Source organism: Monodelphis domestica, chromosome 4, assembly GCF_027887165.1.
Source record: "Monodelphis domestica isolate mMonDom1 chromosome 4, mMonDom1.pri, whole genome shotgun sequence".
Taxonomy (NCBI): domain Eukaryota; kingdom Metazoa; phylum Chordata; class Mammalia; order Didelphimorphia; family Didelphidae; genus Monodelphis; species Monodelphis domestica.
In genome coordinates this window covers 17,526,307-17,549,260 of record NC_077230.1, presented here as the reverse complement: position 1 = coordinate 17,549,260, position 22,954 = coordinate 17,526,307, and the positions used below count along the sequence as shown (strand labels likewise).

Genomic DNA, 22,954 nt, shown 5'->3' with positions numbered 1-22,954 from the left:
GATGTAGGCCTTCCTTGTATCCACACTCTCTGTGACAATACTTACAGATGAGTATCCCAAACTTGGCTCCTTAACTGGCTCCTATAATCTAGTCCCTTTTCTGTCTTTCATAGTGTGGCAAACTTTCTGTAGTCCTGGCTACTGACTGGGTAAATGCATTATTGCTTAGATCATTTTAATTGGGCCCTGATTCAAGGACCTGCTATAGATTTATTTTTCCTTTACTTACACTTTTTACACATAAGACTTTGATAGTCTATATTTTCATCCAGAAATTTTCTTTTATTTGGATTTTTCTGATGTCTTTTAATTTCTCTTGCCAATTGATTCATATACCTCATAACTCAGCCATGCATCCCTAAGTGATCCTGTGTTTTTCAATCACCCTCTTCAAGGGGGGAATGTAAAAGTATTATTATTTTAAATTGCAAAGTTTAAATTCCTTTTGAGAAGAATTTTAAGTTAAGAAACATGATACCTCTCCAAATCCAAAAACTGAACTGTTGGAGAAGACACCATGAAGATGCCTCCAGACCACAAGCTGCACGAGAAGATCAAGAATGAACTTTGGGTGTGGTTGATTGAACATTTATTTGCATGTATACTTTCATGCCAAAGGGGACTGCCCTCTAACTAGTTTTTTGTCAATGCTTCTAGCAATTATTAATTTTGTTCTTTTTTCCTCTTATCCTCAAATTATTGTAATCTTTAAGTTGATTATGTTTTCATGATCCTTTTGGGGAAACTCTTCCAAATAGGATCAAATAGGGAATTGTAAAATGGAGATTTGAACCCCAGACTTCAATTCCCAGAAGTCTTTGGTAGTTCCCAGAATTCCCTATACCCTGAGTCCTCACCTGAGTGTAAGAACACAATTTGTATTTAATCTCTCTCTCTCTCTCTCTCTTTCTCTCTCTCTCTCCCCCCCCCCCCCCCATGCTTCTAGGCACACACATCTCTCTACCAGGCAGGCAAGATGAAGGTTGCATGTGCTTTTCTTATTTTGTATTTCTTAATTCTAATAATCTTTAATAAACCTCATAAAATATAATACTTTTAGTAGAAAAACTAGTTTTAAGTGTTACAACTGTCAACAAATATGCTTCTTCCATCCTGAAAAAACTGTCACTATCATCCTATAACTATCCTCTCTTCTGTCCTTTGTAACTACACACCTTGAAAAAGTCATCTATATATATCTTCTCTAACCTTACTACTCTCTTCATAATCCTTTACAATCTGGCTTCTGCTTTTATTATTCCACCAAAATTGCTCCGTGAAATTACTAATTATCTCTTAGTTGCCATATCCAAAGGCCTTTTTTCAGTCCTCATTCTCCTTGACCTCTCTGTAGTCTTTGGCACTGCTGATCACTCTTTCTTTAATACTCTATTCTCTCTAGGTTTTCAAGACACCACTATCTCCTACTTGTCTGACTCATCCATCTCTGTCTCCTTTGTTAGGTACTCCTCCAGATCATTCCCTCTACCCAGAAATGTCCCTCTAGGTTCTGGGTCCTGGGTCCACTTCTCTTCTCTAACTACTTCATTTCAGCTTCCATGGATTTAATCATCATTTTCAAAGCTGAAGATTCTCAAATCTACATTTCCTGGCCTGATCTTTCTGCTGATTTTCAATATTGCATCTCCAACTGCCTACTACACATCTCAAACTGGATACCCTATAAACTTCTTAAACTCAATGTGTCCAAAACTAAGATCTTTTCCCCTAACCTTTCCCTATTCCTATTTTCCCTATTATTATTGAAGTCATCAACACTCTCCCAGTCCCTCAGGTTTACAATCTAGGAATCACCCTGTGTTCTTCACTCTCTCTCACATCCCATATCCAAGTTTTTGTCAAGGTCTGTAGATTTTATCTTCGCATCATCTTTTGCATAGCCCCCTATCTCTCCTGACAACCACCATTCTAGTGCAGGCTCTTATCAACTCATGCTTAATTATTGCAATAGTGTGACTTTCAAAACTATTCCACCCTAATCAGACCATTCTTTAGAAGATGTGATTTAGCTATTTCCTGATCAGTAACAATGGAGATACTTGGAATAACAGAATCAGGTCTTGGAAACTCTACATTCTTCACCCTATTCAGTTTAACAAGATTTTGAAGGTCTGTATCAAACTCAAGATTTAATTATCTGAGGAGATGGCCTTCAACAGCCATGCAAAAAAAAGGACAGATCTCTGGGCTGTCCTAAGTCAAGCTAAGTCCTCAATGGTACAGATGAGATGCCGAAAAGTGATGTAAAAATGTCTATATAAGGCATGGCACTTCCTGGTCCCTCCTCTTTCCCTGGAGAGATGACTCTGGCTGGCAGTGTGCTAAGCATTCTGACATCTTGGAGTGTTGGGTGATGAGTTTTGCCCTGGAGCTGATTTCAGGTTCAGGTATCTTAGCTGAGCCCCTTTGGAGGTCAGGCTGATTCCTTCCTCCTTTATATTCACACCCTTACTTTCTAGATCTCCTATCTTCTTGCCCGGTACTAGCCTCTTACTCCATCAGCTCCTGATCTCCCGTAATAACGTCATGGCCCCCATTCAAACAGTGGTAGCTTCCTGTTACCTCCTGAAGCAAATACAAAATGCTGTTTAGATTTCAAAGCCCTTAGTAGCCTAGCCCCTTCCAGTCTTCTTATATCTTCTTATACTTTACTCCCCAACAATCTTGTGACACTGGAATCATTATAGCTGTTTCATGAACAAACACTCCATCTCTTTTGCTCTAAGCATTGTTTCTGGCTGTTCCCCATGGTCAAAATGCTCTCCTTTCCTCCACTCTGACTAACCTCCCTGATTTCCTTTAAGTCACAACAAAAATCCCACTTACTATAGGAAGTCTACCCCAAATCCTCTTAATTCTATTGCCATCCCTCTTTATTACCTAAATATCCTGTATATAGATTGTTTTATGTGCATTTGTTTGCATGTTACCTCCACCATTAAATTGTAAGCTCCTTGAAAGTAGGGACTATCTTTTGCCTGCTTTTGTATTTCCAACTCTTAGTGTAGTGTGTGACACATAATAGGCACTTAGTAAATATTTACTGACCATTTGTTGCTATGGTCTATTAAATCTTTAAAAGCCCTAGTGTGAATGATAGTGTTGTGAATTTATCAATACTCATTCCCAGATATTTTTAATTTTTTTCTTATTGTACTTATTGCCTCAGGATTAGACTGCTGAAATAGCCTGCTGATTGCTCTCCCGACCCCAAGACTTTCTTATTCCAGTTTATCCTCCTCTTGGGTGCCAAATTGATGTTCCTAAAGTACAAGTCTGACTATGTCATCTTCTTATTCAATCAACACGAGACTGGAGGGGGGTTGAGTTTTTTGGTCGGTGTGGTTCCTGGGCTCTGAGGAAGCTTGCTCGGAAGGAAGCTGAAGGTGGGGGCCTCTGAGACTGTTTCTCCATTTTGGACACGCATTCCTTCCACATTGCAGAGATTAAAGAAAAGAAAATAGCGGACTTCCGGTTAAGATGGCGGCTTAGAGAAAGCTAAAGCTCAGATCTCCGGAAAACCCTTCCTGACCGATCTCAAACTATAAGCTCCTAAGGCGCCGAAATTCAAAACGATCAACAGCACAGACCCTGGGAACCCTCCTCCTGGACCTGGACCCGGATCAAAAGGTACGGCTCCCCTCAAAAGCCAGAACCCGAGATCACTCGGACCTCAGGGGTAGGAGCGCAGAGTCCAAGGCTCCCGGAAGCCGCAGCCCGGCCAGGCTCAGAGAGCAGGGTCCTCGGAACAACAACCCCCAGGGCCTTCTACCCGAGTCCCGGTGAAAGTTACTGCCTGGGGCTTCCGCTGCAGAGAGCTGGTCGAAACAACAGCAACCCTCAGGGCGGGCAAGACAGCCTCACGGGCTGGATCCTGCTATCCAAGTCTCAGTGAAAGTCCTCACCCTCGGAGCTTGGGGAAGCTGCAGCCCATCCCCCCGCAGGCCGACAAAACAGCCTCACGGCCAGCAATTCTGAAGGCAACTTCCGGAAAGCGAGCTGGGGGGAGAGTGTGGCCTCGTGGTCCGACCCTTCCATTCCAGTTCCAGTGAGGCATATTCAGTTTAACCCAGGGAAAGCTCATAGAACCAACATCTGCCCAGGACTAAAGCCTCTGATCACCAGACAGAGATAAGAAAAGCTAATCCTCCACATTCAGAGATGACAAACTCCACAGAAGCACAGAAGCCCCAAAATACCAAGAAAAATAAGAAGAAAGGGGCGACTTTGGACACATTCTATGGAGCCAAAATACAAAATACAGAGCAGATAGAAGAAGATATACAAGAAAATTCTCCAAAATCTTCCAAAGGAAATAGAAACTCTCCACAAACCCATGAAGAATTTGAATCAGAAATGACCAAAAAGATGGAAGCCCTCTGGGAGGAAAAGTGGGAAATAATGCAAAAGAAATTCATGCATCTACAAAACCAGTTTGACCAAACTGTAAAAGAAAACCAGGCTTTAAAGCAAGAACTAATAAAGCAAAGCCAAAACACCAAGAAATTAGAAGAGAACATAAAATATCTCACCGACAAGGTGATAGATCTGGAAAATAGAGGGAGAAGAGAAAATTTAAGAATAATTGGACTCCCAGAAAAGCCAGAAATAAACACCAAACTGGACATGGTGATACAAGATATAATCAAAGAAAATTGCCCAGAGATTCTAGAACAAGGGGGCAATACAGCCACTGACAGAGCTCACAGAACACCTTCTACACTAAACCCCCAAAAGACAACTCCCAGGAATGTAATTGCCAAATTCCAAAGCTATCAAACAAAAGAAAAAATCCTACAGGAAGCCAGAAAAAGACAATTTAGATATAAAGGAATACCAATCAGGGTCACACAAGACCTTGCAAGTTCTACTCTGAATGATCGTAAGGCATGGAACATGATCTTCAGAAAGGCAAGAGAGCTGGGTCTCCAACCAAGAATCAGCTACCCAGCAAAACTGACTATATACTTCCAAGGGAAAGTATGGGCATTCAACAAAATAGAAGACTTCCAACTTTTTGCAAAGAAAAGACCAGAGCTCTGTGGAAAGTTTGATACCGAAAATCAAAGAGCAAGGAATACCTGAAAAGGTAAATATTAAGGAAAGGGGAAAAATGTTATCTTCTTCTTTTACTCAAACTCTCTTCTATAAGGACTACATTTATATCAATCTATGTATACTAACATGTGGGGAAAATGTAATGTATAAATAGGGGGTAAAGAAAGACCAAATAGAATAATGGTTCTCACACAAAGATTCACATGGGAAGGGGAGGGGAAGAAAACTCCTATAAGAAGGAGAGGAAGAGGGGGGGGGGGGGGGCGTTTACTTAAACATCAATCTCAGGGAAATCAACTCTGAGAGGGAAAAACATCCAGATCCATTGGGATCTTGAATTCTATCTTACCCAACAAGGGTAAGGAGAAGGGAAAACCAAGGGGGGGAGGGGGAGAGGGAGAACAAAAAGGGAGGGAAAGAGAGGGGGGAGGGGGAGGGAAGAAAAAGGGAGGGACTAAAAAGGGAAACATCAAGGGAAGGGACAAGGGGGACTGATTCAAAGTAAATCACTGGACTAAAAGGTAGAGCAGAAGAAGAAAAGGTTAGAATTAGGGAAGGCAATCAAAATACCAGGGAGTCCACAAATGACAATCATAACTTTGAACGTGAATGGGATGAACTCACCCATAAAACGTAGACGAATAGCAGAATGGATTAGAATCCAAAACCCTACCATATGTTGTCTTCAAGAAACACACATGAGGCGGGTTGACACCCACAAGGTCAGAATTAAAGGATGGAGTAAGACCTTCTGGGCTTCAACTGATAGAAAGAAGGCAGGAGTGGTAATCATGATATCTGATAAAGCCAATGCAAAAATAGACCTGATCAAAAGGGATATGGAAGGTAATTATATTTTGTTAAAAGGGACTCTAGACAACGAGGAAATATCATTAATCAACATGTATGCACCAAATAATATAGCACCCAAATTTCTAATGGAGAAACTAGGCGAATTGAAGGAAGAAATAGACAATAAAACCATACTAGTGGGAGACTTAAACCAACCATTATCAAATTTAGATAAATCAAATCAAAAAATAAATAAGAAAGAGGTAAAAGAAGTGAATGAAATCTTAGAAAAATTAGAATTAATAGACATATGGAGAAAAATAAATAGGGATAAAAAGGAATACACCTTCTTCTCAGCACCACATGGCACATTCACAAAAATTGACCATACATTAGGTCACAGAAACATAGCACACAAATGCAAAAAAGCAGAAATAATGAATGCAGCCTTCTCAGATCACAAGGCAATAAAAATAATGATTAGTAATGGTACATGGAAAACCAAATCTAAAACCAATTGGAAATTAAACAATATGATACTCCAAAACCGTTTAGTTAAAGAAGAAATCATAGAAACAATTAATAATTTCATCAAGGAAAATGACAATGGCGAAACATCCTTTCAAACCTTTTGGGATGCAGCCAAAGCGGTAATCAGAGGCAAATTCATATCCCTGAAAGCTTATATTAACAAACAAGGGAGAGCAGAGATCAATCAATTGGAAATGCAATTGAAAAAACTCGAAAGCGATCAAATTATTCAATCAACACTAGTGGTTTCCTATTACTTTCCAGATCACATATAAAATCCTATGTGGCCTTCAAAGTATTTCATAACCTGGTCCCTTTTTCCGCCATTCTAGTCTTTCTATATAGCTTATACCATCCTGCCACCAACTAATCTGTAATTCTGTGTCATTGACTTGCTTGAAATTCTTCATACAAGACATTTCATCTTCCAACACCAGAAATTTTTATGTGCTTTCCCCCAGGCTTAGAACTCTCTCATTTCTTTAGGATTCCTTCACACCTAAGCTAAAGAAATCCCACCTTCTACAAGAAACCTTTCAGAGTTCTCCTTGATCTTAGTGCCCTCTCTCTGAGATTATCTCCAACTTTTCCTGTATAGCTTTTTTGAACATAGTTGGCTTCCATTATGTGGTCCTCAGTAGTGAGAGTAAGCCCAGTAAAATCAAAGCCATGGTCTAGATAAAGCCAAACACAGCCCAGGCATTACATGAGACCCCAAAATCCCTCCTTTTCATCCCTCCCCAAAGAAAGGGAATGTTCTTCCAAAATACCACTGATGAGGAATTCCACATGAACTGGAATGATTGCCAGGAATTGATGCAGAGCGAGAGGAGCAGAACAAGGAGAACATTATACATAGAGACAGATACACTGTGGCACAATTGAATATAATGGACTTCTCCATAAATAGCAATGCAATGATCCAGAACAATTCGGAAGGATTTATGAGAAAGAACACTATCGACATTCAGAGGAAAAAATGTGGGAGTAGAAACACAGAAGAAAAACAACTGCTTGATCACATGGGTCAATGGGGCTTTGATTAGGGATATAGACTCTAAATGATCGCCCTAATGCACACATCAATGACATGAAAATAGGTTTTGATCAAGGACACATGTAAAACCCAGTGGAATTGCACGTCGGCTAGGGGAAGGGGTGGGAGCAGGGGAGGGAAAGAATGATTCTTGTAACCAAGGGAAAATGTTCTAAATTGACTAATTAAATAAAATTTTAAAAATATATATCACTGATGTATGCTGTATGGATGCATTCCCTGAGAAACTTGGTTAGATGATTACACATTGACATATTGATTTATTATCCTATAGAAAACTCTGTTTTGGTGAGGTAAACTAAGTCATTGTACTAAGGTTATAAATCATTACTAACCATACTCCATGTAAAAAGCTTACCTAATCCTTTAGCTTTCGTCATTTTCTCTATAAAATACCAGCTGTGACCAACAAAACTCACCTCTGATTGCTACGAGCTTCAGTGGCCCTTCTGACACGTCATCCTTCTCCCCAACCCCTTCAGGATCCCTAAATGTTTGTCAGTATCACTTGGTATGACTTTCTTGCTCTATGAATAATGAGCCTATCACTGGGGGAGGGTAAGCAGTCCTTACCTGCAATCCCGCAATATGCCACTGGGGGTCCCCACGGTGGGGCACCATTTGTCAGGTGATACTGACAACCATTTGGAGGTCCCGAAGGAGTGAGAAGAATGAGATGTGGGGAGAAGGATGACAAGCGCCAGAAGGGCCACTGAAGCTCGTAGCAATCAGAGGCGAGTTTTATTGGTCACAGCTGGTATTTTATAGAGAAAATGACTAAAGCTAAAGGATTAGGTAAGCTTTTTACATGGAGTATGGTTAGTAATGATTTATAACCTTAGTACAATGACTTAGTTTACCTCACCAAAACAGAGTTTTCTATAGGATAATAAATCAACATGTCATTGTGTAACCATCCAACCACGTTTCTCAGGGAATATGCCATACAGCACACATCAGTGTCATTTTGGAAGAACATTCAGTTTCTGCGGGGAGGTGTGGAAAGAAGGGGTTTTGGGGTCTCATGTGATGCCTGGGCTACGTGTTTGGCTCTATCCAGACTATGGCTTTGCTTTTACTGGGGCCTACTCTTACTACTGGTGGCTACACCATTAGACTATTACATCCTGAAGGTTTTTCTTTTTTCCTGTCTCTGAATGCCTAGCTTACACTAAGCACAGTTCCTAAGCACGCGGGAGATACTCAATAAATGCTTGTTGACTTGTACTTGATCTTCAGAGAATGGTTTGTATGTGAGTATGAATAGGATATGGCTGTCAGCATCCTGAAGGATATCTTCAGAAAAGAATACATCTTTAGAATTGTTTTTAAAAGGAAATAAACCTTAGTTTCCTTTCCACTAATTGTTTAAATTCCACTTACCTACTGGAATGGAGGGAGGGGCTAAAGAAAACTAGGAACAAAACTTTGTAATCACCTACCTGCAAGAGAAGAAAGCCACCACCCACTGCAGTAGCTGCAAGTTTCCCAACTTTCTGGAACAAAAATCCTGCACACCTTCAATTAAAAAAAAAAACACACACACACAAGTGAAAGATTAATAAGATTCTAAAAGAATTCTGTAGCTTTTCTAGGAAAAATGTTACTTTTTGTTTGGCTAAAGAAAGGTTTTTCATTCTGTATTAACGAATTCCTAAATGGATTGCCAGTGCCTACCAGATAAAAATCCTAACTCCTTAGTCTGGAAAACAATACTGTAGATTCTAATCCATCCTAATTATCCAATCTTACATCTCTACTCTGCAAAAGGCAGACTGGTCTTTTCACACTGCTAATGGAACACATCCATTCTCATACCCAATTTTGCTCATACTATTGTAAACTCTTCCTTAGGATGTTTTCTTTCTTTCTTATTTCCCCTTCTAAAGATTTCACATCCTTAAAAAAAGATCTAGTTTAGGGTATCAAAATGGCATAGAGGACAGAGTTCCAGGCCTAGAGTCAGAAGGCCCTGGGTTCAAATCTAACCTTAACACGTTTTCTACCTGTGCAATCCTAGGCAAATCACTTAACCCCATTTTCCTAGCCCTTGCCCTTCTGAGCTAGTTTGTTACTAAGGCAGAAAGTAAGTGTCAAAAAAATCAAAACAAAACAAAAACAAGTACAGTTCAGTCAAGCTCTACCTCCCTCTAGAAAAATCCCCAATTTTGCTTAAACCCACAGAGAGCCCTTCTCTTCTGAAATAGTGTACTTAATCTCTGTATTACTCATCATAGCACTTAAAAAGCAAGATTAACTCCACACATAATCTTATCTAACATAACCTTCCACCTTTCCTTTATTTTTCTTAAATATTCTTTTTCCTCATTATGTCAACTCATCTCTCTATCCCTCTATCTACTTCACTTTCCTTCTTTCTCATTCTCAATCTTTTAGCTATCTTGTTAATTCTACACCCTTGAATCCTTTGCTACATCATCACAATTTGTCTGGATTAATCCCACCATCTTCTTTCTCCACTCCTACTCACATGCTAAATAGAACTGGAGAAAATTATACAATCACATTGATGAGGTCAAATTTATCTAATCCCAACTGGGTTCAACATGGAACAATCCTTTTTCTCCATCCTGATTCTCTCCCCGACTCTCTACAGCAGATATTGGAAACCTCTTCTCTGCTAAAACTTTCTACTATCATCACTCAAACAAGCTGGGTATGAGAGTGAGAGTGATGTGTCCCATTACCTTGACATTACCTTCCCATTCTTCCAGTTTCTATTGGAGAAATGAACCTTCTTCATGTCAGTAACTGCCCCTCTACAAGTAACCTGTTGCATCTACATCAGATGACTTCTCCTATCACTTCTTCCCTCTGATGTTCAATTTGTTCCTGTCTACTATTTTCTTCCCAGCTTCCTACTCACTCAAATCTCATGCATTCTTAGAAAACCCTGACAAGATCAGACGTATCCCTGAAAACTACTAATCTATATCCTTTTCTCAACTACACCTGAAACAAAATTTATACTCATTCATTGCCTTCATTTCCTTCTCTCAATCTCTTCTAAATTTTCTGTAATCTAGTTGATGACCTGCCATTTCAAAGTCAACGGTCTCTTTCTTAATATATATATATATATATAATGGCCTTTCTCCAACCACAGCTTTTTTTGACCTCTCCTCCCTGCAGCATTTAACACTAGGATATACTCTCTTATCTCCAAGTTCTCTCTTGATCCTCTTTCTACTTATTTGACTATTCTTCAGTTTTCCTTGCTGAATAACCCTTCACAACATGCCTCATAACCCTGGGTATACTCCAAAGATCTGTCCTAGGCCCTCTTTTCTTTTCTCACCGTAATCTCTGTTAAATGATGGCCACATACACTCGTATAAGGTCCATCATCTCTTACAGAAATGGCTTCCAGATCAGTATGTCTAACTCAAGTTCCACATCATCGAATGCTTGCTGGACATCTCAAACTCAGTATGTCCAAAGCTGCACCGTCCCTTTCCCAAGCCCACCTACCTTCTAAACACCCTATTCTATTAAGGGCAACATCGTCCTTCCAATTTGCAACCTTGGTGTCCTCCTCAATTCTTCATTTAATCAGACGCCAAACCTTGTCTTTGCTAATTGCACAACATCTCTTATGTCCACCTCCTTCTGTACTCATAGAGCCGCCACCACTCCTTGAGCCCATATGACTTTCATCTGAACCACTATAAGAGGTTACTAAGTGATACATCCCTGCTTCAGGTCTATACCCTCTGCAAACCATCCTGCACACCTGCCAAACTGCTTTAGGCACAACTCTGGCCACAATGCTTCTTTATTCAATAAACCTCAATAGCAAAAATAAATTCCTTGGGTATGTGAAAACTGTTATGACCCAAGTTTTCAATATTATGGACTATTCTTATCCTCCACGTAGCTCATATTTAGCATCTAATCTCTCACCTGTCTGCTTTTTGTACCCTCACCCTCAAGTTTTCCGCTTTCTTTTGTGTCACCTTATTCCATGAGATTGGAAGCTCATGTCTGTATCCCCAGCCCTTAGCATAGTGCCTGGCACACCGCAGACACAAATATTGACGGACTGATTTCGCAGTGACTGCACCATCTCACCTCCATCACTTAAGAATCTCTGGTGTTCTTTAGTTCAAGCGCCATCTTCCACATAAGACCTATCTCAATTACCCCAGCTCTAAGGACCATTCCTCTAAGATCACCGTACATCTATTTTTAAATGCCTTCACGAACATATTATTTCCCCTTCACATGCCCCTCCCCCCAATAGACTGTAAGCACCTTGAAGGGACTATTTTCTTGTGTCTTTGACTTCCTAGAGCCTAGCATAGTTGTTCATGACACACATTCAACACTCAATAAATGTTGTTGATTTCTTGTCTTCCCAGTAAGAAGTTTCTTAATGGCAGAAACTGTATCTTATGCTTCTTTAGTATCCTCAATAGCATCCAATATAGTTCTAGGCATACAAGAGATGCTCAAGATTTTTTTAACCTTTACTTTCTGTCTTAGAGACAACTCTAAAACAGAAGGGCAAGGGCTAGGCATTGGGGTTAAGTGATTTGCCCAAGATCACACATCTAGGAAGTGTGTGAAGTCAGACTTAAAAAAACCAAAACCTCCCATCTCCAGACCTGGAGCTCCATCCACACTAAGCCACCTAGCTCTCCCTCATTAAGTATTTTTAGTGAAAAAAATTTCATTCCTCAGTTATATATGAGTCTTAAGTTTTAGGGTATATAGCAAGGTAGAAATCATTTGCATGTTATCTAACAGAAAAATAAAATGAACTAAGTATTTGGTCTTTCTGTCAATTTAGTTCCACACTTAGAAAACATAGCTTTGTTACCCTTCCAACTAAATGCTAATCTCAAAAGCTAGTGATGTTTTATACATAAAAAAATTTCATTTAATATACATTGAAACTGTAAACATAATAACAAATCAGCTATATTATTTGAATGATTTTTATATAGCAAGTACTTTAATATTCTAAATTGCATAAAATTCTTAGAAAAATAAATGCAGGATGGCATAGTGGAAAGTTGTGACTTAAGTGTAAGGGCAAATGGTTCACAGCTTCACAGCTCCTTTCCTTATAAGTGGAACCATGAATCATTTCTCTCATATAGTAGTGCAGAAAACTGTAGTTTTCCGAGCCTAAGCTTTCTTAGGATGTTGTTTGAGACAAAGTCCACTTCTCCCTTCTGGCATCCTATACTGGAACTGTCTATGCATGCTATCTTCCATGCTAGAAACTATGACCTGCCATTAATCCTTACCAAATTGGCTGCCTATAACATCAGAGGAGACCCTATCCCTCCCTATAAAACGCTTACCCCTTTTAGGATCTTTAAATCTCAAGGAGTGACCAGGAGTCTGACCCATCACCTAGGAGTTAGTGGCAAGAATTTGGTGTAATTATTCCCTAAGGGACAGCCTCTTGTATCATGGGCTCTCTCTCCTTTATACATGCCCTGAAAATTATGCTCCTAAAGGCATTGGCAACATCACTAGCTAAAACCCTTTCTCTATCTATTTCATCCTTGAGCTCCACTAGTTTCTCCTTTAGAAATTTGGATGCTATTTGGTGCATACATATTGAGTACTGATATTTCCTCATTGACTATACTGTCTTTTATCAGGACGTAACTACCTTCCCTATCCCCTTTAATCAGATCTATTTTTACTTTGTTTTTGTCAGATATCATGATAGCGACTCCTGCCTTCTTTTTATCAGTTGATGCCCAAAAGATTTGACTCCATCTTCTTACTTTCACCCTATGCGTATCTACCTTCCTCATGTGTGTTTCTTGTAGACAGCATATGGTAGGGTTTGGGATTCTAATCCACTCTGCTATTCGCTTGCATTTTATGGGTGAGTTCATTCCATTCACAGTCAGAGTTATGATTACCAGCTGTGTATTTCCCAGCATTTTGATTTCTACTCCTTGTCCTGCCTTTTCTTCTTTCACTATTTCCTTCCTACACCAATGTTTTATTTTTTAATCAGTTCTGCAAATTCCCACCCTTATTTTACTTCCCTTTCTACCCCTCCCTTTTTATTCCCCCCTTATTTTCTTTACAGTCCTTTTAAACTACCCCCCCACCCTCCCTTCCTTGTACTGCTTCCCTCCCCACCAGTCCCTTTGTTACCCTTCTACTCCCCTATAGGGCGCAAATCTATTCCCTGCCCCAATGGATTGGGTTGTTCTTCCCTCTTTGGGTCAATTTCAATGCACGTAAGAGTTGAGTTATTTCCTATCTTCAACCTCTTTACCCTTTCAGTGTATTGATGTTCTCCCTCCTCCCGCTATGTACCTCTTTGCATCTTTCCTCACTCCATCTTGGAGTTATCATCTGCTAATCCAGTTTGGAGGGTGGATAGTATATCACTTATCTGTTGCCCTTCTTCCTCTCCATACTCTCAGCCTTAAGCCACAAAAAGCTTAAAACAATTGGACTAGCTTCATTCCTCTATAAAGCCTCCTTAAATCTCAAATATATTAGAATAAATTTTCTGAACAAAATCATAGGATCTGAGAGTTGGAAGAGTTCTTAGTAGTCACTAGTGAAATGCACACAAGACAGAAATTCCCACTATAACATTCATGATTAGTAGTCATCCAGCCTCTGTTTGCAGACCTTCACAAAGTATGAACCCATCACTTCTCAAAGCAACCTATTCTTCTTTTGGATATCTCCAGTCATTAGGAAGTGTTCCTGACCTCAAGCCTAAATTTGTCATTTTGCCACTTCTATTTATAGCTCATGGCTCTGTCCTCTAGGGATAAACAGAACAAGTCAAGTCTGTCCTCCAAATGACAGTCCTTCAACTACCTGAACACGGCTATCACATCCAACCCTTCCCTCTCCACAAAAAAACTCCGTCTTCTCTTCTCTGGGTTAACCGTGCCCTTCAACTTATTCTTATATTAAATAAACTCAAGTTGCTTTACCAACCTAATATCATCTTCTGGACAGTTTCCTGATATCAATGTCCTTCTTAATCTTCTTAAACAACTGAACAGAAGCTGGGGTCTGATGAGGTCAGAGAACAGAGGCACTGTCAGCACCTTATTCCTAAAAGCACTTAATGATTGCATTAGCTTTTTGGATTGCCACATCATGTTGCTCACTCATATGGAACTTGCAGTCCACTAAAAGCCCCAAATCCTTTTTCAGAACTGCTTTCTAACCAAGCCTTTCACATTTTATATTTATAAAATTGTTTTTGCATAAGCAAGTGTAACACTTTACATCTATCCCTAGTGAATTTCATCTTCACCCAGTGTCTTAACCAGCTTGGTGCTATCAGCAAATGTGAGAAACATACCATCTATATTTTTTTACAAGTCATTGAAAAAAATGTCAATCAGCAGAGGGTCAAGAAAAAAATCCCTGGAGTATTTCCATTGGATATGTGCTGCTATAGTGAACACCAAATTATTAATAACCACGTTGAGTTAGCCAGTTTCATCTATAAAATGGGGTAAATATGAGTGCTACCACTTAAAGGTTTTGTGAAGAAAACACTATATAAATCCTAAAGTGTTTTACTTGTTATTTTTTCTACCTACCAAGGGAACCTACATTTTAGTTAAAACATTTTAGGTAAAAAAAATGTTTTAGTTAAATTTTTATTCTGGTTAAATGTTACTTTCTAAGAAAATAAATTTGTTTTAGGCAAGATTCACCTTCGCCAACCTTTCAAAATCCTCTGCTACAATACCTCCACTAGGTTTGCACCCCAAAGAGTTTTTTAAAATGAGGAAGAATCTGTTTATACAAAAATATTTATAGCTGTGCTTTTGGTGGTAGCAAAAAACTGGAAAATGAGGGATTGTCACTCGATTGGGATATGGCTGCACAAACTGTAGTATATGATGGTGATGCTATTATACTATAAGGAATGATGAATTGATGGATTTCTATAAGAACTGGAAAAATCTACATGAACTGATGCAGAATGAAATAAGCAGAATCAGGAGAACATTGTACAAAGTAACTGAAATGTTGTGGGACGATCAAATGTGATAGACCTTGCTACTAACAGCCATGAAGTGATCCAGGACAATTCTGTGGACTTATGAAAAAGAATGCTATCCACTCTAGAGAAAGAACTGTTGGAGTAAAAATGCAGAAGAAAACACTATTTATCACTGGTTTATGTGGGAATGTGATTTGGGGTTTGGGCTTTAAAAGATTACTCTTATAAAAATGAATAATATACAAGTAGGTTTTGAGTGTTAATACAAACCCAGTGGAATTGCTTGTCAACTCTGAGAGGGGGGAGGAAAGAGGGGAGAGAGACAACATGAATCATGTAACCATGGAAAAAGATTTTAAAACATTTAAAATTTAAAAAAAATCTTCTGCTAAGCCTTGTTGTTCTCAGTTCTGTCTGACTTGCCATGACCTCATTTCGGGGTTTTAATGACAAAGATACTGCTGTGATTTTGCCATTTCCTTTCTCCAGTTCATTTTTCATATGAGGAAACTGAGACAAACAGTTTATTGACTTGCCCAGGGTCACTCTGCTAGTAAGCAACTGAGGTTAGATCTGAATTCTTGATTCTAGGTGCAGCCCCTGATCCACTGTGCCATTTAGGTGCCCCCACTGAGCCTTAAGCAACTTTAAAAGAATATCAATAGTTATAACAACTGGATTTAACTATAGGCTAGTTTACCTCTATATTTAACCTTTATATTTATATTTAAAAGTAAGAAAAAAATATATTGATTTTAACCTTAAAATATGAACTGACAACCGGTTTAATGACAGCTTATTATGTATTTCTTCATACATACAACAGCAAAGTGGTTTAGGGAGCTTGAAGTCATTAACACCTGGGTTTGAAGCCTATCTTAGTTTTTGCTGAGTGACCCTAGGCAAATCAATTAATAGATGTCTGCCTCAGGCCTCTCATCTGTAAAATGGGAGTAATAACACCAACTTTAAATACTATTACATATGTTCTGGATTTTGAAAAATGTTAAAGCATCATAAAAAAGTTTGCTATTAGATTATTCTCAAATACAATTATCTATAGTTAACACCATATCAATTTTTAAATTCTTTAAAATACCTATACATCTTCAAAACACCAACATATGGTCTATAAAAAATAATCATTTCTATCACTATGAAACCTTTTATTTATTAATTTTTTTTCTCTTATACTAAAAGGGTTAACTAGTGGGACCTCTTGGCATTTGGGTCTAAAATAATTGTCTTCACTAAATTTTCCCTGTCCATGAGTTTAAAAAGACCTGGGGTTATTTCTAAAAGCATAGAATATAATGTTGCTATAATGTTCATGTGGGCACAAAACTTGCAGATTATTCCTTGACAATTTTCAAGTTAATTTCTTTTACTGTCATACTCAAACACAAATGCTTCAGATTTTTTTTGATCCACTGCTATCCACCTACACACTGACTCAGATTTAAAGAATCATACCAAAATAAGGAAGGAGCCATACAGAGCCAACAGAAGCATGGCAAACTACGCTAAAAATCTAGGCTGAGGCCTCAAGTTTTAGAAGGTCGCTCTCCCAACAGGATGAGGGTAGTCTAAAACTTGTGCTTTCTTCTTCCCACTAGAAGAATGAAATGAGCTGTAATTAATTATTCTTCAGTCCTGCATGTGACTGCGTTAGTACAATAACAAACTTGGGCACATGTAAAAAGGAATGACAAAGTCCTCCTTTCATATCAAATGACATGTTGAAAAGCTAGAAACCTTGAACAGGAGAGCAGATAACTACAATGTTACCCAATGTGAATACAAAACTTCAGGTTTGGTAGCACAAGGAAAAATGCCGAGATGTAGTGGGGAAGACTCCTAATTTATACACTTGTAGTTAAAGCCATTTTATAACTTTATAGTACAGCTAACTGTCCAAATCAGAGATGTGTACAAAATAATTTAAGCATTTGCAAGGCATTCACTGTTTGTTCATAGTCTTAGGTGTTTTGAAACCTCATCCTCAAAAGACCCAATGCAAACATGCATTAGAACACCTACCCTAGAGGAAGCTCCGAATTCAAATCCAATCTTAAGACATTTAGAAGTTCAAGACACTTCCTGTTTGCCTCAATTACCCATTAAGTTTTCTCTAAATTGAACTGGAGTAGGAAATAGAATGGCCTCCAGTATATTGCCAAGAAAACTCCAAATGGAGTCATGAACACAACTGAAATGACTGAACAACAATGTGTGGTACACACCTACTGTTAGGGACTAGTGATATAAAGACAAAGTAGAGAGGATGGGGAGGGGGCGCGGAGTCCCCACCTCAAGGAGTTAAAAAAAAATCTGGCCTCAGACATTTAATAGTTGTGACTCTGGGCAAGCCATTTTAACTGCTGTTTGTCTTAGCTTTCTCATGCATAAAAACAGGGATAACTGGACCTACTTCCCAGGTTTGTTGTGGGGATGAAATTTGATATTTGTAAAGCACCTTGCAAATTTTAAAATGCTACTATTGTTGTTGTTATTGTTGTTATTATCTCTGATTTTCTCCCCTCTCCCTCAGCCAGTTCCTAAAGCCTTGGCATGTGCATAGTGCTGAGCTCAGCACTGGAGAAGGAACAGTAAATGATTAGTGGCCACAGGAAAAGGAAAATGAAGGACATGACATATAAACAGACAAGCAAATGCATAATCTGAGGAGAGAACACTAAAAGCTAAAAAGATGCAGAAAACTTTTGATAGAAACTAGGATTTTAAAAGGGAAAATGGGGTACAACCTGTCATAAGGAGGAGATGGGAGGGCCAAATCAGGGAACAAGCTGGTGAGTTTGGCTTTAATGTAATATTTAAAAGGAAATGTAAAAAAACCTGGCAAGAAAGGCTACAGCCATGTTGTGAAGAGCTTTAAATGCCAGGTGGAAGAGTTTGTCTTTTATCTAAGAATCAATAGGAGAGCCACTGAAAATTCTTGAGCAGGAAAGTGATATGGTCAGACCAGTGCCTTAGGAATATTATTTTGATAGTTGTGTGGAGGATGGATTAGAAAGGAGACAATCTGGAAGCTGGGTGACAGTAGATAAGGCCCTGAAATGGGGTGATGGTCAGGTAAATAGGCAAAAACATATAAATGTAAGAGATGTGGAGGACAAGATTTGCCAAATGCCTAGAGGGAGAATAAGGGGTCAAGAGTAACTGTGAGGTTACAAACTAGGTGAGACTGGAGGGAAAGTTCTAGGTAAACTAAAATGGAGAAACTATGGAGACTCATCTCTGGTCACCCAGCCAATATGTTTCAGAATCTGGGCTTAAAATCCAGGCCTCAAAGGGCTGTTCTGCCAAGCTACTAGAAGAACGAACTTTCTTAGTTAAGTATAAACAAGTCTTAATGAATCACTGACATCCTACAAGATTTTAAAAAATGTTTTCTCACCATCCAGTAACTCCACCCATTACAATCTGAGTAGCTACAGAATATTTTTCTACAATAGGTCCAGAGCTGTGGCCAAAAACACGGTTCCACCAGTGGTGTCTTCTTGCATACTCTGTTAAATCCAGTACTTCATAAGAGTCATCATCACTGTCATGTTCTTTCAGAGAAAAAGGAAAATACAAACATTAAATTCAGTCAAAAGTCAAGAAATGTTCCTTAGTTTTCTCTTTTTAAAATTACCACTATTTCTAGCAGAATGGTTTTCTGAGAAATCTGAATTTTCTGTGTTCTATATCTAATTCCAGACACCACAGATCTGTCTCTGTCTACTTGGGTATCTCTTTTTTGAGTTTTTACTGTAAAAGGGGGATAGCAGTATTGCATTTACCAATCACAAAGACTTCTGAAATACCAGCTGAAGCTTGGGAGAAGTGAAAGGGGACAAGGTGACGTTTAAATGGCAGAAGAATTCATTATCCTCATTCATTATGTCTATGGAACTAGTGCCTACACAAGCCTTCCAGTAATCGAGTGGCAGAGGTGATCTGGTAAAAGGGAAGCCCATACATTCTTTTGACAAAATGAAGTTTTCATTTTCAAACAATTCAAGAAATCCAGATTGCCAAGAAACCGGAGAAACGCTGCTGTGAAGGGTTGAAATACATATGGACAGTAAAGAAGAATGTCGATCTAGTTTTATAAGGAACTTAACCTGAGGGAGAGAAGAGGTGTTTTTAAAGGGGAGGGAGATGGGGTTATGGGAGGATACAGTTCTCAGGAGTTAGAACTGCCCTAAGACTTTTGGGGAGACGGACGTGCCTTCTGGAGGGAATACTAACTAGGCTGTGTATCAAGGGGAAGGGAATGTGGTGCAAGGAAGAGGAGGGGCCAGAGAGAATGGGGGAGGGGTGTTGGGGGGGAAGGGAGAAGCTCTGACCAGAAGGGAATCCCTACTGGGATAAAGGCGGAAATGGGCTACATAGTATGAGGGGAAAGAGAGTTAAGCCAGGGGCTTACATCTGCAAGGAAGGACAGCAGGAGGGGGATGGGGCTGTGCAGGGAAAGTGAAAGAGAAATAAGACGGAAAAGGGTAAATAAAGGTTGGAGAGAAGGGCCAAGGGAGGAGGAGGGGATGCAGAGGCAGAAAGGGGTGGCTTTTTGTCTAGGGGAAGGGTTAGAAGGTCCTTGGGCTCGAGGGCTCAAAGGGGAAGGAAGGTGTAGGTCTGGGGGCCGGGGAAGTAGAAGTTAAGGGGGAGGGGCCCGTGCCTGGGGGTAGCAGGGTACGCTGGACCGAGGAGAGGGAAGAGGAAGCCTGCCTCAGTCCAAAGGAAGGGGGGGAGGGGTCGCTTGGTTGAAGGGGACAGGGAAGATAGAAGGGATATAACCGCAGCTCCTGCTTCGATAGCCGTCTTGGGGGGCCCCTCGAGGCCGCTCACCTGTGGGACGGGGATTCCTGGTCGCCATGATCCCGCCGGCGGCCTGTTGTCAAAAAGACCCCCGCCCCCCGCCCCTAGGATCCCCGTTTAGAGAGCCACTCTCCCCACCACTCTAGGGGCCGCTCTACCCTGGAAGCAGGGGAAACCCGAACTCTATGGTTGTCTTCCGCTTTTATCCAGCCCTTCTTTCTTCTCCCTGACCCCTATCCCCACCCCTCTCTGGCGTAAGTCGGCTAGGCAAGCGTAAGCCGTGGGGGCCGGATGGAGCAACCGCGTTTGGCCCGGAGGTTTGTGGGAATTGTAGTCTTGGTGAACGGAGCCTCTGCCGCGCCTGGATGTTTGTGACACATCAGTTCAATTTAATCCATATTTATTAATCGTCTATGCCAGGCACTGTGCTAAGCGCTGGGGATACAAAAAGCGGCAAAAGCCGTTCCTGCCCTCAAGGAGCTCCCAATCTAGTGGAGAAAATAACGTGGAAACAAATACACACAAAGCAAGGATAAACAGGAAACAAATGAAGTCTAGCCACCTCCCCTTAATTCTCCTTCCACCTTTCACTTTTTCTTTTTCATAATAAGAAAAATTCAAGACGGGGAAAAGGGCCTCAAGAAAACTTTTCTGTTTTTAAAACAACCATAGAACGCACTTTTGGAGCATGTGACTTTAAAAAACAAGCCAAAGGGTCCCTGGAAGGAGGCAGGATAATCCTGTTACCATTTTTCCTTTGTTTCCCTCTTCGGATCTCTTCCGATATTGATTGTATTTCCCTACAAAATGAACCCTGTGAAACCACATCTCTTAATTTGGTTATTGGAAAGAACTGTGTGCTCCCTCCATCATCACAGACTTCAATCATCCCACCAACATGGCCCACCATCCTCAAAGCTTTCTGATCTTTGTAGGATATTTATGTCTTCCCTGAAAGCCTACCTAGAACATCTTCCTAAAAAGTAGATATTACTTCTAGTTTGGATTTTTTTTTTTTAATTTAAAAGACAGGACAAGAAGAAAAAAGGGTGTGAGTGATATTAAGGTAGGTAGAGAAGAACTGGTAGATTAATCAGCGAAACAAGTTGCAGCCTAGAACATTGAAAATGTGCCCAATGGGGAGTGGTAGTGGGATTTGGTTCCCAAACCCTATTCAATTGATATAGTCACAGAGAATAAAAAAAAAGAAGTTGTTAAGCTAACTGTAAATATTCAGCCCCTTCTGGTGACCCCTTTGTGAGGTGCAAATAAGTTTCTTGACTGGATTTAAAAGGGAGCCTGACCATTGACTGAGAAATAATTAGCTGCAACCTTGAGGCCTTTAAGTGGCAATGCCTGATATAGCTGAACTAGTGGACATAATTTTAATAATTAACCCCTTGTTTTTTTCCTAAGGCGATCAAGAAAAAAAGAAAAGAAACTGTTCTGAATATTTATAAGCAGCTCTTTCTGGGGGAAAAAAGAAATGGAAACTGAAGGAATATTTGGTAATGGCTGAACAAGTTATGGTATAAGATTGTAATGGAATAGTATTGTACCATAAGAAATAACAAACAAGATGATCACAGAAAAAACTGGAAGGACTTATATGAAGTGATGCAAAGTGAAGTGAGCAGAACCAGGAGAATGTTGAATACAGTAACAACAATAATATATGATTATCAACTGTGAATTGACTTAACTGTTAACAACAAGGAAAGAATCCAGGACTACTCTAAGAGACTCAAGATGAAAAAGAATACCCACTGCCACAGAAGGAAAAGACAGAGTCCCAAAGCAGATTGAGACATTATCTCCTCCATGAATTTTTCTCTAGTGAATGTAACATATGGCTTGTTTCACAACATAATGAACAAGGAAATGTATTATATGATAATATATGTACAACCTATATAATGTTACCTGCCTTCTCGGGGAGGTGAGAGGGATGGGAGGGAAAGAACTGTGGAAGAGGTATGAAGGAAGAGAAAACTTCATGCATGCAAGACAGAAAGCTGGGAACATCATCTGTCAATCAACAAATAGAATGTTCCCAGGAAAGACAGTTGGAGAGTCGCTGAAGGGGGAAGAAGCTCTGAACTGGACCCCTGTTAGCTTCTGTCCTAGGCTGAAGGACCCTTGAGGGGAGGCTTCTTGAGCTAGGCTGAGAAGAAATTAACTTTTGCTGGTAGCTTAGAGTGTGAAGAACTGATTGTATATTTGAGATTTGAATTTGAAGGAAGAAGAAAGAAGATTAAACAGTTATCCTACCATCTCCCTGACAGATTTTTGTGTCACAGCTGTGACAGGACTGAATTTCCCCAAATTCTCCTAACCTTCCTTATAAACTAGGGACAGCCCTATCCCTCTCACCTCAATTTCCATGCTTATCCTGTTTTTCCCAATAAACCTCCTTACCTGAGAAAGAGGGGGAAAAGTATCTTCTCTAAACCTCACAGTTCACCTTTGAGTTACATAGAAAGGTGGCTGACTAACAGGGGGGAGGGGAAGGGAGGCAGGAAGGTGTGGGTGGAAAACTGGGAGGTGAAGGGTAGAGGGTAGGAAATATCTTGATCTATTAGCCTTCAGTAGTGATCAATAGGCAACCCCAAAGTATCCCCTCTAATAGTATCTCTCTATCTCTCAGAAGTATCTCTATCTAGGCACCCTCAGGTTTCCCCTAGTAT

The 22,954-nt window shown here is 39.9% G+C and overlaps 1 protein-coding gene across 1 annotated transcript in view; it reads right to left on the bottom strand.

Moving 5' to 3' along the window:
* Nucleotides 1-20,580, bottom strand: part of FUNDC1 (FUN14 domain containing 1) — a 30,105-nt gene extending 9,525 nt beyond the window's left edge. The window contains exons 1-3 of the mRNA XM_001366400.4: nucleotides 20,298-20,580; nucleotides 18,862-19,018; nucleotides 8,902-8,977 (exon numbers count right to left, since the gene is read on the bottom strand). Of these exons, the coding sequence (XP_001366437.1) occupies nucleotides 8,902-8,977; nucleotides 18,862-19,018; nucleotides 20,298-20,325 (261 nt within the window). The 5' untranslated portion in view covers nucleotides 20,326-20,580. The remainder of the gene's footprint in view (nucleotides 1-8,901; nucleotides 8,978-18,861; nucleotides 19,019-20,297) is intronic.
* Nucleotides 20,581-22,954: the final 2,374 nt, after the last annotated feature.